Genomic DNA, 17,719 nt, shown 5'->3' with positions numbered 1-17,719 from the left:
GAATTAAATGTACAATACTACCCTTCTTCATCTTCAACCTAAAATACCCCCCCTCTTTCTTGCAACTCCGCTGGCAACACCGCCACCGCTACAGCCGCCTCTGCTTCGCCCTAGCCCTGTGGTCCATTCGTATCACGCCCATGCTCTCTAGATCTCTCTCCGTCGTCTTCTTCCTTGCAATCCAAACCTTCTCTCTCTTGCATCTTCTTCTTCTCAGTGAATTTTCTGTTGCCCTGTTCTGGACGGTAGTAGTAGTTCTGTTGGATTATAAGCAGCACCGAGAAATCTGTGAAAAGCACAAAGTAAGATTCTGTTGCTCAAAAACCTAACCCTATAAGAGGCTCACAGCCTTGTTGATTGGTTACAGGACGAGTCCAGTGTCTCTGTTGCTGCCTTCGCACCGGCGGCTACTACTGTAGCGAACTTCGATAGGGTTTCAGATTGCAGAAGCATTCCGCTTTGATTCTTTGATCTTTTTCTCTGACTTTTTAACCTTTGACTTATATTTTTATTAATGGAGGCCATTTGTAAAATCCTTTGGCTTTTGAGAAATTAGAATAACAGATGACACGAACCCACTTTCGCCTTAATCATCGTGAGCCAAAACTCCAATTGTAGAAATCTTCTCACTACAATTGAAGACCCAAAGAAGTGTCTCAAAATCTGAACTTTCCTCTAGAAAACCACAAGACAAATGACAATCATCATAAAATCTCTTGTGGCTGTAATTAAATAACCCAAAAGGACAAATGTAAAGGGCACTCAAAATCCAAACCAAGGACCAAAACTGGAAGAAGGTACTAAGATCTTTATTGGATCTTTCAAGAACCCACACCATCTCAAAATTTGACCGATCTTCCCAAAACACAGAACCCGTTCTTCAATTTCCTTTGCCTGTTTTTGGCTAGCGATGCAAGTGCAAGCACTCAGATTTGGATCCTCCCCTGTGTAATTTTTTACATCGTAGGATAGGGTCATGTATCTCTTTGCATCTTTTTCACGTTTCTTCCCTCCGGTGAACTTTGATTGAGATTGAGTTGCAAGTGTGAGGAAGATGATGAATTTAGGGTTTTTAGTTACAAGGGTAAAATAGTAAATCAATACTAATCAAGGGTAGTTTAGGAATTTAAATTTATTTAACTGGCTGACAGCATCACTTAACAGCATAAAACTAACGGTAGGGACTAATTTGTCATTTTGGGCTCTAAACCAAGGGGTGATTTGAGTTTTTTCAAAAACCAGGGGATAATCTGAGTTTCGATTGAAAATCAGGGGATGATGTGTAATTTATCCTAATTTTTTTTTATTGGGCGAAATTCTCTACTTGGGAGTGCATCTGGGCGCAGCCTGCACCCAAACACATGGGGCTGGACAAGGACGGGATTTCGGTCATTAAGGGGTGGGCCGGTCATTTTGCCCACCCCCATGTGTCTGGGCACACCCTGTGCCCCTAGTGCAGAGAACTTTATCTTTTTTTTTAACTCACAAAAACCAAACTACAGTTTATCATTCCTTATTAATTTCTAATTTTTTAAATATTCAATCATCCCACATTCTTCTCTCCGAACAATATGATATCGATTTGATGTCAATTTGTTATGATACCAATACCATCTGTATCTGATTGATTTGGCAATTTGGTGCTAGGGGTGTCAAATGGTCGGTTTGGCACGGTTTCGATCGAGTAAAATCGGTTTCGGTCTTGGAATGAAAAACCAAAACCAAACTGTTAAGAAACTCCAGTTTTCGATCGATTTCAATCTTAATTTAACGATACAAAGATTTTATCTTTTTAACTCTGAACCTTGTAATTATCAAAATGACCTATTAGGTTCCATGATTTAGGTTTTCACTTTATGGTTTTTACTCTTAAAAACCGCCCAAATGAAGGCAGCAACCGTTCTGCAACCTCTTGACTTCAAAATTGATGCTTTGAACTAATCATAGTCTTGTGACTCTTCTTCAGTGATAAAAAAATTGTAGTAATGCTTCAGAGGAACAAATCTTATGAAGAGGGAAGCACAGTCTCTTAATTTGGTAAGTAGAAAAGCAAACTGTTGCAACTGGATGATCAATAGGGTACTAGGGAGATAAACTTCAATTCTCAAAACATTTCGGGGTCAGAGAGACGAAATTCCTTACACCAAACAGGATTGTTGTGAGAACTTCATCATAATCCATGACCCTCGCTATTCTGTTCGATGCTTTCTTGAACAAATTTAGGAATTCAATATCGATAAAAACTTTGCCATTGTAGGAACTGATACCTATCAACGAAGCAGAAAACACAATGTAACAAAAGAAAAAACAATTCAAACAACCACAACACAAAGATATATGTGGTTCGGCAAGATGCCTACGTCCACAGTGAGATGAGAGTGGCTTCACTAACAACGGAGAACAGGGTTACAAACTCTCTTCCTCTCGCCTCTCTATTTACAAAGAATTCCCATTTACCATAATGACCTCCATCACTACAAATTTAGATTTTCAACCAACACCTCTGTAGCAGGGCTTTGGATCATCTCATCACGTACACAAAGAAGAGAAATCTACAAGCGACGAATGGGTGAGAGCTCAATGCATTCTGCTTGTTTGCTGAACTATCTTCTTTCCCATCAACTTGTATTGCAAACAACAAATCCCCTCACACGGGACTTCTTGGTTCATGGAACAGCTCCTAAAGAAAAATTATAGAAAACAAAAATGAATAGTATATAGAAGATTGCGTTCCGAGTGATAAATGCAAAAAGTTTAGAATAATTACTAGAAAATTTTAAAAGCAATCAAGTAGAACTAAAATAGTACAGAGAAAAAAACTTTGAGTGAGAGGGTCGACCTGAATCCATAAAAGATATCTGCTTGCCCTGAAATCCAGTCAAGAAAACAATGAGAACAAATATGAAAGAGGATGATTCTTTGATTGAAAAAACCAAAATGCTAAAAGGTAAATGGAGAATATTCATGTTGAAAACATAATCTAAAAGGGATGAGAGAGAGAGGGCCGACCTGAAGAAGATGAGAAAAGAGGCTTGAACCCAGGGAGGGAGTAGCTCAGTTGGGTTGAAGGATCAATCCAACCGAGCTACGAAGAGACAAATTAGGACAACCTGAAATATTTAGTACACCAGGCAATGCGAGGTTTCCGAGCTCATCGGGTAATTCTCTCAAACATGGACAATTATGAATCCACAGCCTTTTCAGTGAAGTGAGGTGCCGAATCCCTTCTGGCAGAGACGATAAATTGGAGCAGTTCCCGATCTCAAGCTCTTCAAGCGATGAGAGAATTCCCAACCGATCAGGTAATGTGGTCAGACCCAGACAATTCCAAATCCGTAGCCTTTTTAGTGAAGTGAGTCGCCAAATCTCTTCTGGTAGAGACAGTAGATTGGAGCAACCCTCAATCTCAAGCTTTTCAAGTGATGAGAGACTTCCCAAGACATCATCTGGTAATGTTTTCAGACCGGGACATGTCGAAATCTTGAGTGTTTTCAGTGAAGTGAGGTGCTGAATCCATTCTGGGAGAGACAAGAGATTAGGGAAATCTTCAATTTCAAGTTCTTTAAGCAATGTGAGGTTTCTCAAGCCCTGATCATCAGAAAATTGATTGACACCATTGAAATTCGAAATAGACAGCTGTTCCAATGAAGTGAGGCTTCCCAGCATGCCCTTAGGCAATGTATGGAGCTCGTAGCACTGCTTAATTGACAGCACTTTGATTGCAGTAAGGTATTGAATCCCTTTGGGCAGAGATGATAGATTAGAGCAATTGTGAATGTGAAGCTGTTCAAGCGATGAAAGGTTTCCCATGACCTCCTCCTCCTCCTCCTCAGGTAATATTGTAGTCAAGCCTTGACACTTTTCAATTGTTAGTCGTTTCAGTGCAGTGAGGTGTTGAATCCCTTCCGGTAGAGATGTCAACTCCTGGCTACATCTCGAAATTTCAAACTCAGAAAGTAACTTGAGATTCTCATGAAAGAAGGAGTTTGGTAATCTCACCAGACTTGGACAATCATAGATGCGTAGCTCTTCCAGTGTTGAAGGAGCAGGGCAATCAGGTAGAGACACCAAACTATCAAGAGATCCGATGACTAATTTTCGGAGAGAGGTGAGATGTTGCATTCCCCACACCGAAAGCATTGGTACGGTTGTCAGCCGCTGGCACCTAAGTAATATCAAGTCAGTGAGACGTGGAAACAAGGAAGGCAGCTGCTGCACTGCTTCTTCTTCTTCTTCTTCTTCCTCCTTCGAGATTATCCAACTCTCTAGATATGGCAGATGATGGAGTTTAAGTTTTTCTAACATTGGAAATAATACCACCCCCATTTTTGATAATGGTTTTCCTCCTCCTCCTTTATTATCCCTCCTCGCACTCGCATGCACCATCACTTTGTTGTCTATGAACTGCAGGGCACTTGAATAATAAATTTCGAGACGCCTAAGGCAACAGAATTCACCAATGAGTGGCAAACATTTGAGTTTAGGACACCACGATAATATAAGTTCCACTAGATTTGGGAGGAAAGAAGAGTGTGTCATCCAACGTGGCATCTTGACGCCTTCGTACTGGTAAATTGTCAATGCCTTAAGATTTGGGTGCGGCTGGAGATTCTCCAACACTTGTTCTTCATCTACCAATGGTAGCAGCCGAGTACTACTACTAGGCCCATCACCATACCAACTCAATGTCAAAGATTGAAGCTCCGACTTCTCCTTCAAATTTGCTTCTTCAGCATCTCTCACATTTCTCACATTTCCAAGCCTTTGGATAACTAATACCCCCCGAAGCTGGTTTAGGCCACCCAACTCTCCAAGCCCACTACCACCACCACCACCACCATCACCACCCATTTTTTTTATTCTTCTGTAGTCATTTGCTGCGACTGGATTGGCCACAAAGAAAAAACCCAAAGTCTGAAGAGAAGATAACTGCCCCAACCCACATGGCATGTATTCTATTGCTCTACATCCATCATCCAACTCAAGATGTCTAAGGCTAACCAATTTGGTCATATCTGATCTAGGCCACTCTTTAAATGCACGACAACACTCAAGTCTTAGTGTTTGCAGATTAAATAACCTACAAATAGAATTAGGGAGTGCTTCGAAAGGATTGAAGGAGAGGTCAAGGTACCTTAATTTTTCCAAACCACCAACACCTCCTATGCAACTCGGAACAACTCTAATTCCACATTGTCTTAACTTTAACACGCGCAAGCCTTGCCAAGGTGAGACAAATCCAGTGCCAATATTTCCCTTTCCCAAATTATAATTAAGATCCACATAATAAAGTGTCCTTAACTTTTGGGCCTTATCAATTGGTATCGCCTCATGTGCCGCTTTTCTGCTATCATACACAATAATGTGTCTGACTACCTCAGAAGAAGAAGAAGAGGTGGAGGATAAGGGTTGTGTTGTTGTCACCTCCGACCATTCAATCCCTGCGACCCATCGTGCAAGACTATGCACCAGGTCATGCATTGTGCATGACACAATCCTTCCAAGTACATCATCTTCTTTTACCTTTTGGAAAAATGATCTCCATAATAATTCCATGAAATACCCATACCCAACGTCTTCTAAAGACCTTCTATAACTGTGACTACTTCCTCCTCCTTCTCTGGTTGGTTGTAGTGGTGGTGGTGGTTGGATGAACCCATGTGCCATCCATTGATGGATCAAATCATCAACTTCAATTTCATGATCTTTTGGGATCATAGAACAATAAGCAAAGCATTGCTTCAAATGGGATGGTAGGTGGTTGTAGCTTATCCTTAGAGCAGGTAGGATTTCATGTTCTTTTTCCCCTAGCTTCCAAATTTCAGTTTCTAGGACATCCAACCAATCATTTATGTTTCTTGTATGGCATAACAAACTTCCAAGTGCCTTTGCAGCCAAAGGCACTCCTCCACATCTTTTCACTATTTCCTTCCCAATCTTCACTAGCTCAGTATGGTTTACAACTATTCTTTCCCCAAACGCCCGTTCATTGAATAATGATTCACAATCATTTTCACTTAACCCTTTCAAAGGGTAATTAAATGATATATTCGGCTGCATGATTTTCGCAACCTTCTCACTACGGGTCGTTATCAAGATCCTACTTCCACTTGCCCCACCCATTAAAAGATTTCTCAAGCTCTCCCATTTACTCTGTTCCTCATTCCAGATATCATCTAGGACAAGCAGATATCTTTTTTCAGATAGTTTTTCCACAAGTTTTGACTTCAATTGATTTTCCCCTAACACACTATAATTATCATTTGTTAGGGACTCTACAATTTTCTTTACAAGGTGCCCAACATTAAAATCAAACGAGACACACACCCACATTCGCAACTCAAAATGCTTCTTGACCTTTTCATCATTAAACACACACTGAGCAAGTGCTGTCTTCCCTAAACCACCAATCCCAATTATGGGAATGACCATGACATTCTTCATCTCTTTATCATTATTATTATTAGTTAATTTTTCAACTAGATTTTCTATATCCTTTTCTCTACCCAAGACCTCAGATTTAGTTACAAAAGGGTCAGTATCTCCCCTCCTATAATCATGATCGCCAATATTCATATTTTCACTTTGGCTTGCAAATTGAGATCGAGCTACCACACCATCCTTTTGGATATTATCTAACCTCTCTATAATATCCTTTATTTTATGAGCCATTTTCCAATTAAATACAACTGCTGAATTTGGACATGGGAAGCATCTGCGTACCTGTTTGAGTACTACAATATTGTTTGGAAGCTCCCCCACTTTTTGTCCTCGCAAGGCTTCCGTTGCAAATTCATCCAACACATCTTCAGCATCGTAAACCACATCTTTAAGCTTTCTCAACCAATCTTTAACCGTATCGTTCGTTGCACCCATCTTCTCTGCGTCCGATAGTATAGCTTTGATTGCGGTTAAAGAGTCCTCGAGCTTCCTCAGTTCCTTTTTCACTCCTGATGCTAATCCAATCTCTTGGATGAGGGGAGAGCCCAAGCCCAGTATGATTTTTCCGGCAAGATCAGAAAGGATGGATTCTGCCATTCTTTCTTGGTTAGGAAGGACAAGAAATTAAATGGCAAATTGTATGAAGAGATGGCCCACAATAACAAATTTAGAGAGACATATAGATAGATAGAAAGAGAGATCGAGTTCGCAAGATGCGAATGAGAAGAGGGTCACAATGGGGGCACATTTATAGTGAAAGGTACTACTAATTATCAATATCATTTCTCCTCCTTTAATCTTTGCGCTTGACAAAAGCAAAGTATATCACAATCTTCAAGGCAAGAAATGCACATATAAAAGAACATACGAAGGTTGTGTAAAATTTCTTCCATTAAATAAAAGTGAAAGAAATGGTTTTGGCCCTTTTGGGTCCCATTATTGAATGAATAACTTTTCAAAGTGAAAGCTTTGTATTCTTATCAAATTGGGGAGGGGGGGGGGGGGGAACCTTGATAGTTTTTAAATTCCATTCTTGTAAAATATCTTGTAAAATACTTTATAAGACGAGGGGTAGGAGCTGGTTTGATCATAAGACATATTTTTCCAAGGGCAAACTCATAAGGCAAGAAACTAACATAGAGAAGAAAAGAATTTGTGCTAACCCCATTATTTCATTCATTGAAATGAAGAAATGAAAGAGAAGTGAAAGTACCTATCTGCCAAAAGAGAAAAAAAGAGCAACGGTTTTGGAACCTCAATGCTTTGTTTTGCATGTATATAACTTTGAGGCCAAATAATGTTCAAGACTTGGTAGAAGCAAAGACAAGAAAAAAAACACAAGGGCTCCCATAATCCCCTTTTGGATCAAAATATGACTTAGATGTAGGGGTCCACTTTTGACCCTATCTAAGGGGACTTAGGGTTGGCAAGGAGCAAAGCAGCGGAGAGGTCGAAGGCGAAGGAACTAAGCCCCCAACTCCAATGGCAGAAGCCAAAGATTCCCAGCAGCAGGAACATCAGAGTTCACGCGTGAAGCTGGAAAAGATGAGTAGATTTAGCATTTGGCCCCCGACACAGCATACACGAGAAGCAGTCTTCAAACGCCCCGTCGAAACCATATCGACCCCTTCTGTACTCTCTAAGCGCTACGGATCCATGCCAGCAGAGGAGGCCTCCGCCGCCGCGCGACAAATCGAAGAGGAACCCTTCTCTGCTGCTTCCACCACTGCCTCTCCCAAGACATCCGAAGACGATGGCATTGAGATTCTTCAGCTTTACTCCTAGGAGATTGTTATGTGCCTAATGGGGCCCACTATAGTGTATGTGCACTAGATTGGGCCAGCCTAGTATGGGATAGGTTAAAGGGCTTGATTTAACGCGTTCCATCAGCTTCGGAGCTTTTGGCGTATTGGTTAAGTACCTAACATTTGGTATCAGAGCTGGGCACCAGGTCAAGGGTTCGAGTCACGGAAAGGGCTACCTAGGAGAAGGGCTACCTGGAGTAGAGTGAAAGCCGTTAAGAAAGGGCTACCTGCCGCCAGGCAAAAAACCTTGGAGCAGAGTGAAGCCGCTTGAAAAGGGCTACCTACTGCCAGAGTGAAAGCTACCTAGAGTGAGAGTCGCCGAGGACGACGGCTGCGGAAGCGTGGTGGTCTGTTATGTGCCTAATAGGGCCCACTATAGTGTATGGGCACTAGATTGGACCAGCCTAGTATGGGATATGTTAAAGGGCTTGATTTAACGCGTTCCATCAGTTTCGAAGCTTTTGGCGTATTGGTCAAGTACCCAAATGTTAGGTACTTGACCAATACGCCAAAAGCTCTGAAGCTGATGGAACGCGTTAAATCAAACCCTTTAACCTATCCCATACTAGGCTGGCCCAATCTAGTCCCCATACACTATAGTGGGCCCCATTAGGCACATAACAAAGATCAGCAAGAGAATGCTCAAAACTGTAAAAGCCAGAGCCCCCTCCGCATCTTCTCCTGACAATCCATCGCAGGCTTCGGTTGCCACTGATGCTACTGCCATTCCTCCCGCCAGTGAGGAAATCTCATTTGCCCAAACTAAATCTTAGGTGAATTTGAGTTTGATCTTCGTGTTAGGGTTTCTGTTACCTAAAAGTTCAATGTTGAAATCCATCTGTATTTATTATTGATCGCTTCCACTATTATATTGGTAGTCATGTGAAATAATGGGATGAACTGTCTGGGGCTTTTCGTTCAGGGTGGTTCTTATTGAATTTTGCAGTTGTTAATTGAATTTGTCCCCTCAGGTACAGGGTCCCGGTGATTTATGTCTATCGATTCTATCCCATCCTACATTTGACAGTAACACATGAGAGAATCGATAAAGTAGATTCTTCGATAATACACACATCAAATATGTGAGTACTTGTATTCATACTCTGACATCACATGTCTAGGCATATCCAATGCGACGACCGTATGATAAGGGTGTCCAGTCCAAACCCTAGTCGTGACTACCATTTTAAGTAATACTTATGAGACACATACTATTCAAAAAATTTATATCGCATGTCATAATATTAAACCAAAATACATAAATGTTCAATACAAAGTAATATCGGACTGAACTGAACCAAACCGAGTTTAATAGACACATAAATCCAACAGGTTCTACAAAGCCCGGCCCAACCAGACCTTGATGCAACCCTACTTAAATGTATTTGACCCAGAAATGATATGAATCCCGTATGCGACATTAAATCGATATAGTATGTGACAAAACCAAAGAGAAAACAAACTAGAATCCAGTCGTTTTGGTGCGATCCGGTTTTCAACCAATCTCATCATACTCCATTCCAAAGCCAAATGAAAAGGGTCGGATCAACTCGATACTGGTTTTCTCGATCAGTTTCAGTTGGTTCGGATTACGTTTTGACATCCTTAATAAAAACTAATATTTGAATCGATTCGTTGAGTAACGGTGCACAAGCCATGATACACTCAACCAATCCTTTAGTTAAAGGAAGAATGTATTGCGCTAGAGATAGACCGAGCCCTTCTTCATGAGCCGATGGATTAAGATTGAAATCCAACAATCCACAACATTCTGGAACTTAAACCCTTCGATCAAAATTGCATCTCAGTCAAATGCACTTACCGAGACCAACAATATTTTACACTTCAAAAATTTCTAGGTGTTTTAATGTCTCACAGCTGTTCGACATATGACCTGGGCCATACATGAGGCTTGTGTTTGCGCGCGGGGGCCTTATCTGTCATGCGAGCATGTCTTAAGCCATGATGCTGCCGCGGGGTGTGCCTCGTGCACATTTGGTACGCTGTTGTGCGGCACATCATAATGTGAATGACTGCAAAGCTTTGCGGCCAGGGCTCTGTTGAGCATTTTCTAAGCCCTGACTTTACATGGCCTTGTGTAATGTGCTGAACCAGCCTGCAGCCATGAGAGCCATGCGGCTGATCTGCTGCTACTCCCACAGTTTGGTTACTTTGTCATAGCCGATCCCACACCACCATCGTCATGCCATAGCAACATCCTTGCGTACATACAAACCATGCATCTACCATGCATGACACCATCATGTATGCATCATACCAAAACATCATGCTATCACCATATCAACATACCACCTCATGTATGCATGATTACATAAATGTGCCCATCATATTTTAAGGCATGCCATATATACCATATATTATGCACCATTATCTACACATCACCATGACTTATGCATCTCTTCATGCCACAACATCATCTCACATACATGACATCATCATAATGTGACCATCCATATCATCATCATCACTTTATAAAACCCAAACATATGCATTACATCAAATGCACATCACACTCTACAATCCGCCGTCACATAAGCATTTGCCATGTAACTGACATGTAGCATGCCACATGGCCAAAAAAATTTCCTTTTTTTTTATTTTTTATTTTTAAATTTTCATGCCACATGTCACCCTTCTTGTCACATGCCACCCATAATACACTTGGCTTTACAAAAATTACCACTTATGCCACTGATTAAAAATCAAATCACTTCACTTCCACCACCACTATATGTAAGCTTTGTGCACCACACCCATGCATGCTACATGTTCCATAAGCTCAAAACATGAATCCCCAAGTCACTCTTGCTCGCTGCTACTAACGGGTCTCGGTTGATTTCCTTTCCCTACTCAAATGTTTTAATTCGATAAGTTTGAAAAGTCCAAAGGTACTCTACTGCTATTTTTTTTGCCCGCTTGTTGAATCCCACATCTTTCATTTTACGAAAAACCATCACCGCTAATAGAAAAAGTACTTAGCTTGTCCCATAAAAGTTACGCTGGTCTACACAATGACTCTGATTCTCAGGAATGTATAGATTCGTGCTCAAAATCTGAATCACGTAGACTGCTCTACATTCAGCCACACCACAGTGACCCCTAGCGACAGTGACCCCCCTACGGAGCTCAAAACATGAAAAGTGGGATGTACATCACCAAAATTCCAAATACCATCAGAACACATCGGAATGCGTGTTGTGTGTTGCATCACCTCCAAACACGCAATCTTTTCAGATTTGCTCTTAAATTGTGCGACTATATAGAAATCAACATAACTTCTTCGTACAAACTCAGAATTCAGTGATTCTAGTTACGTTGTGAAGACGATATATCACACTACAATTCTCCAGTTCATACCTTCTTTAGATTTTGCCAATTGGATGTTCCAAATTATCTCCAAAGGTACCTCTTCTGCATGCTCTTATGATGCACTTTTCGGAAATTGGCATGAACTAAAACCTTGTTGCTTCCAACCTCTATCAAATATTACCAAACACCTCTAAAGTTCGAACATTACCATACATGCTCAGAAGCATCAGTAAATCATCCAACCTGTGTCTAACCTTTATTTTATTTGTTTTTGTTTCCACATATTCTGTTTTAATGATCTAGATGCATCTCATGATCTCTAATTATAAGGAGAGTAATAGTAATTTGACAAATCCGACTATGCCAACTCAACCAATACACTGCCACAATCTCCAGAACCATTGCCAAAATATTTTAAATGTCTATACCGCCAATATTGGTGCCCACTGTCAATTGCCACACTGTACCAACAAACTGTATCATTGTCATTCCTCTAATCACTATGCCATCTATGTGAGTATGTTGCTCAACTGACTATATTTATGCAGCTCAACTGCAACTGAATTTATACAACAATGGCAACAAGATCAGCCGTAGTCCAACAAGATTAAGATATAGTGGCTTGCGCATTCTCCAAACTAGTTCCCACAATGAAAGAACTGCTTGCACAAGGCTTGCTACCCTACCCTTTTGTTATATCTATATCAAGATAGACTATAGGATCTCTAGTGAGAGACTGCAGTTGGCAGCACCGATTGGCCAACATGGATTGCCACTCATATCTAGGGTTTTAAAACCTGAAGGATTCGATCCCAGACGATTCCCAATTCAGATCGGATTGGAATCAGTCTGAATAACCTTAGAACCGGCCTGAAACATCAGTAATCGAGGGAATCTTGGCGTGAATATTCTGATCAGAATGCCAGAAATCAGAATCTGTCCCGGCTGATTTCAATATTAATCCGCGGATTCCTGAATCGATTCACCGATTTTTTGAAACTCTGTTCATATCTTACTGCCTACTCCACCAATTGCAAAGTAGTTGTTCTCCACCTCCACCGTCTGACTGTGTTCCGCTCATAGTTAGTAAGTTTGCGTATTAATTGTTGTATGTATTCGATCGTATAATTCAAATTTTTGATTCTTACCGTATTCTATGGGGTAGCTTAAGTCTGTAAGTAACTTTAAAAAACAGCCATATTAATCACCATATTAATTATTGTATTAATTGCTGTATCAATATATATTTATGTATTAATCATTGTATTAAATGCCGTATTAATTGGTTAAACTTAATTAATATTACATGTAGAGATCGAAAAGAATGGAAAATGATTTCAAATTGAAAAGCCATATTGGATTAGAATTTAGTTGCAAAAAAATTAGTTTTCCCCTTGATTTTTACTAGGATAAATCCGTATTTTTGCTCTAATATTATTTCAAAGCAACCGTATTAAAACACATACCAATTAATTGCCATACATATTTTATTGTTTCGGATTTTTTGAAAATAAACTATTACTATGTGACCGATTAATTACCGTACGTATTCCTTCCCGTATTATTGCCGGGATCATTATCTCCTCCAATTCTGACACCCTCCAATTCCCTCAAATCCCTCACATAATAGCTGAAATGACCACCCACCCATTGCCTCAACACACTGCCCAAGGTTGGGTAGGGTGGTCATTTCAGCTCCTATGTGAGGGATTGGAGAGAATTGAAAGATCACTATTGCCGTTCCCCAACTCCCCCCCATGTGAGGGATTGGAGAGAATTGGAAGGTGTCAGAATTGGAGGAAATAAAAATTCACTATTGCCATTCCCCAACTTACTATGGTTCCAATACCCTTGCTATTGTTCCACCCCCACTCCACTCCACTCCACTCCGGTAACATCAGCATAGCGAAACCAATTCTAGTGGAAGATGGGCCGTTTTATCTAAAGAATCGAAAAAAATTCTGGTAGATCATTCGCATAAGGTTACCCATGTCAACAATTTTTACAGAGGATTCGGAACTTGACTTTGCTGATTAGAGCTCACAGAGGGCTGAGGGAGCGATTTCTGGGAATACCCATCTCCTTAGATTTTGTACTTTGTAGTTTCCTTTCTGGAAATGTTAAAAAAAAAAAAAAAAAGGGAGAGAGAAACTTTCATATGTGTTTAGAGTATCAAATTTTGCAAGATTACAATCTTATTATGGAAACTGGATATTTTTCTTTCTTCGTTATTTTGGAAAGTAAAAGACAAACGATTTTCTTTCTATTCTTGTAGATTTTTCTTTGAAGAGAAGAAACTTTTGTGTATTTAATCTGTCATTAACTCAATCTCTCTAAAAATCCCCACAGCGATACTGTGAAATCTTACTCTGAACCTAAAGGTGTAGTTTTTTGGGGGAGAAGAATCGAATCTGTGATACTGAGATCTTCAGAATTTTTTTTGAGAGTTTTGAGATTATTTGTCTTTCCTTTTCGGGAATGGATCATCAGCCTGAGAAGGATGATCATGATGATCACTCTCAAGTGATTGAATCAGAGAGCAAAGAAAAAGAGGTTTTTCCTGATGGGATGAGGGTTTTGGCTGTAGATGATGATATTGTTTGCCTCAGAACGCTTCAGGCAGTTCTGCAACACTGCCGCTATAAAGGTTTCTTCTTCTTCTATCCATCTTTTCCTTAATCTTTCTTCTTCTTTGTACAAAGAAAGATTTTTCTGTTTTGTTACTTGTTCTTATGTTTTGTTTTTTTTTTTTCTCCCCTGTTTTTTCCTTTTTCATTTTGTATATTTCTTTTCAAACCAAAGACCACACTTGTTTTTTTCCCCTCTCTTCACTGTCTTTCCCATCTCACCAATGCAATCCAGTCCTTCGGTGTCTGAAACTCAATATAATGCAGTGAGGCTGTTGTTAAGAAACAATACTTTAATGTTCTAATCCTTTCAATCCTCATAGTCACGTTCCATAGTGTGAGAGTTCCTACAATTAATTCTTGAAGTGCTTGAGAATGTGGTTTGAGGAAAACCAGTCTATGATTGTCTATTACAGTGCTTTAAGGTGAAAACAAAATTTGGTTTTGTTAGGCATAAAGCTTAGAACTTCGATCGTACTACTAGCTTCAAACACAAGGGGCATTTTGTCTGCTTCCTATCGCTTGCCCTCTTCCTTCAATCACTTTGGAGTCCCTTCACATATGAATGTCGGATAGATATTTGATAGCTCACTCAGGTTAAAGCCTGAGGATTCTTTATCTGCTGCTGTAACTGGAGCGCTGCTGTGCACATCGTGCGGTGCAGTAGCGGCGATGTGCGCACAATGGGGCCCGCTGCTGCACCGCACGATGTGCATAGCAACGCTCCAGTTACAACAGCAGATAAAAATTCGTTGACGGACTTGCCCAAGCTGGAAAAGTGAAAATCGAAAACTTAATCACAGTTAAGGAAAAGCGTCGATATGCAACAGTTGAACCCATTGAATGCCCTCGAGGAAAGATGTGAATCCGCTTCATCTACCTGACCTTATAGAGAATGTCCAATGTATTGTTGTGTAGGATAGTACGGTGTTTTTATTCGTTGGAATAATTTCTTAGATGTTTGGCCCTTTTTTTTTACAAGTTAATGGAATCTTTATGTCCAAAACCCCAATAACAAACCAGGGTCGAGGGTTCCAATTCCTCCTCGCTCACAACCAGTCCAAAGGGGAATGACATTTCCTTTACAAATCATGAAAGCTGAGAGCTCCCTTACACCCCAAGCACAAACGACACAATTATCAAGGATGCGCTCTACCACACACACACATACACACATACAAAATTCCCGATAAGTTTGTTTTTCAACTTATTCTCCTTTCCTCTGAACATTCGAACTCAAGGATTATGTAAAATATACTACATTAAATTTAGTTTCTAATTTCATGTGGCTTCAAATTATGCATTATTTTAGCTGTAGAGGTAATTCAGGAAAAACTTCCTGCACAACAAGAAGTAAAAATGAGAAAAAGAGAGAGGAAGACTTAGGCTAGCTTAAGAGATTAGAATTTATAACATAATGTTTGGAAAAGTTTCTCTTAATATCGTTTTGAACCATTTTCCCTTTCTTATCCCATTACGTAAAATTAATTTTTTTTTTTCTATACCCTTTCTTAAAACTAGTTTCAATCAAGTGTTGGAAAATATGTTCTCCTTAATAAATTTCCCCCCTTATGCATTGCAGTTAAGATTGCCTCGGATGGAGCCACAGCCCTTAAGCTATTATGGGAGGAAAAAGACAATTTTGATATTGTGATTACTGATGTTCACATGCCTGACATGGATGGATTTAGGCTATTGGAGATTGTTAGTTTGGAAATGGACATACCCGTAATTAGTGAGTTAATCAAAATCTTATGTCCTCTCCTTTTGTATATTTCTATCGAATTCAATTTCTTTTTCACATATTCTACCTCGAAACAAACAAAACTTCTATAGTAAGTTAGCAACTCTGCCGACTTATGTTCATATCAATAACTACTTGCTTTTTGGCAATGCGAGTGAAATCCATGTGATAGAGGACCCCAAACACATTTTACTAATCAAATTTCATCTCATACCATGTACATGATATGGTTTATAAGTGAATTCAAAATTTTAGGAATTTTCATATTTATAAGAAACTTGTAAGCTTACATTGAAGGCAATTCCTTTGTTTTAAGATTAAACTTGAGTAATGAGGTGGGTCTGAGGGTCCTCTATCATATGGATTGATATGCGTCGTCCATGCAAATCTATCAAGTGATCGACAAGTAATTAATTTGCAGATGGCAAATATAACTAGGAATTGCTACACTTGCTTCCTCCTATTTGTTTCGATTATTTGTCCATTTCTTTGAATTTAGTATTTCTGTTACATATTAAAATGCAGTGATTTCTGCAAATGGTGACAAGGACATGGTGATGAAGGGTATAAAGCATGGAGCCAGGGACTACTTGCTAAAACCTATTCGAAAGGAGGAGCTCCAAAACATATGGCAACATGTGATTAGACCAAAATTATTTAACCCTAATGAATCAATTGTCCAAAAGGAAATTACAGATCAAAATTCAAAATCTACTAAAAGACAAAGAGGGCAAAGCAAGGAGAAAGAAAATACCCTAAACAATGACCCTGGTGAAGACATTTCAAAACAAAAAAAGCAAAGGGTTGTTTGGACATCTCAACTGCAGGAGAAGTTCTATAATGCAGTTCATGAAATAGGAATAGATAGTAAGTATTGATTTTTATATGTATAATATTAGCTCAATTATATTCTAGAACTCCAATAAATTTTTTTTGTTTTGGGTCCACAGAAGCTGTTCCTAAGAAGATACTTGAACATATGAATGAACCAGGGGTTACTAGAGAAAATGTTGCAAGCCATCTTCAGGTGAGTGAGTTCATTCTTGTAATTTCTATGGTGGCATTGATTTGATCTTTCCTCACTTTCATCTTTTTACTGTTTATGTTAGAAATTCAGAAATATTATGAAGAAGAACAGTATGGCTACTGAAAGCCAACAAAGCAGTAAAAATTTTGATTCAAAAAATGGAATTAGTAGGCAACCATCAAGTGTTAAGAGAATCACTGATCAGCCTGATGGATTTGAAGTTAAGGGTTGTAAGAATCCGGGTTCAGTTCAACATAGTCAATTCGTTACGAATTCGTGCTTTTCCGACATTTCTGCAGCAAATCGAAAGCCTTTCTCTGTATTTCCAGCTATAAACCAGCAAGGAGTTTCACTTCAACATTTTCCACAAGTTCCTGAAATTATGGATCAATTATGGCAGAGAAAGCATATTCCTGGTTCTGGATATTACTCATCAAATCCATTAAGGATGAATACTACTTTACATCACCATACAGATTTTAATGGGCTAAAGTATCAGTATCAGTGTTTTCCTCCAAGAAACACAATATTTGATGATTACATGGAGATTCCTTCACATGTTCCCTTTTATAATGTTGGTAGTGGACTTTGTTCAAGCAATTTTGCTTTGAATGGATCTGCATCAACTTCATACCCTAATTTATGCTTTGGTGGTTCTAATGCTTCATATACCATTCCAACAGATGCTTCAACTGAGCTAAGTATGATTGTTCAACATGATTCAATTTTTCTTTCAGTTACTTAA

The 17,719-nt window shown here is 39.5% G+C and overlaps 3 protein-coding genes across 3 annotated transcripts; 2 read left to right on the top strand and 1 right to left on the bottom strand.

Annotated features, from left to right (window-relative positions):
* Positions 1-3,054: 3,054 nt before the first annotated feature.
* Positions 3,055-7,038, bottom strand: LOC122645206 (putative disease resistance protein RGA4). The gene is made up of 2 exons (XM_043838538.1): positions 5,135-7,038; positions 3,055-4,819 (listed from the first exon to the last, which is right to left on the bottom strand). Exons 1-2 carry the CDS (start codon positions 7,036-7,038, stop codon positions 3,055-3,057), a joined length of 3,669 nt encoding a protein of 1,222 aa, XP_043694473.1.
* An 885-nt stretch (positions 7,039-7,923) lies between these two features.
* LOC122645205 (MFP1 attachment factor 1-like) lies at positions 7,924-8,226 on the top strand. Its single transcript, XM_043838536.1, has one exon. The coding sequence runs from the start codon at positions 7,924-7,926 to the stop codon at positions 8,224-8,226; it is 303 nt and encodes a 100-aa protein (XP_043694471.1).
* A 5,788-nt stretch (positions 8,227-14,014) lies between these two features.
* LOC122645204 (two-component response regulator ARR14-like) lies at positions 14,015-17,719 on the top strand. Its single transcript, XM_043838535.1, has 5 exons — positions 14,015-14,223; positions 15,786-15,938; positions 16,473-16,814; positions 16,898-16,974; positions 17,057-17,719. Exons 1-5 carry the CDS (start codon positions 14,055-14,057, stop codon positions 17,717-17,719), a joined length of 1,404 nt encoding a protein of 467 aa, XP_043694470.1. The 5' UTR covers positions 14,015-14,054.

This window comes from Telopea speciosissima, chromosome 11, assembly GCF_018873765.1.
Source record: "Telopea speciosissima isolate NSW1024214 ecotype Mountain lineage chromosome 11, Tspe_v1, whole genome shotgun sequence".
NCBI lineage: Eukaryota > Viridiplantae > Streptophyta > Magnoliopsida > Proteales > Proteaceae > Telopea > Telopea speciosissima.
Note: the sequence above shows the minus strand (reverse complement) of the source record. Positions and strands in the feature narration are given on the sequence as shown.

What these genes read in the sequence shown, in the direction of transcription:
- LOC122645204 (XM_043838535.1), top strand. Translation starts at nt 14,055, where the DNA reads ATGGATCATCAGCCTGAGAAGGATGATCATGATGATCACTCTCAAGTG. An exon ending in GCAACACTGCCGCTATAAAG is followed by an intron (nt 14,224 to 15,785) that starts GTTTCTTCTTCT and finishes TATGCATTGCAG; the next exon opens with TTAAGATTGCCTCGGATGGA. An exon ending in ATGTTGCAAGCCATCTTCAG is followed by an intron (nt 16,975 to 17,056) that starts GTGAGTGAGTTC and finishes TGTTTATGTTAG; the next exon opens with AAATTCAGAAATATTATGAA.
- LOC122645205 (XM_043838536.1), top strand. Translation starts at nt 7,924, where the DNA reads ATGGCAGAAGCCAAAGATTCCCAGCAGCAGGAACATCAGAGTTCACGC.
- LOC122645206 (XM_043838538.1), bottom strand. Translation starts at nt 7,038, where the DNA reads ATGGCAGAATCCATCCTTTCTGATCTTGCCGGAAAAATCATACTGGGC. An exon ending in GGTGGTTTGGAAAAATTAAG is followed by an intron (nt 4,820 to 5,134) that starts GTACCTTGACCT and finishes TGGTGGTGGTAG; the next exon opens with TGGGCTTGGAGAGTTGGGTG.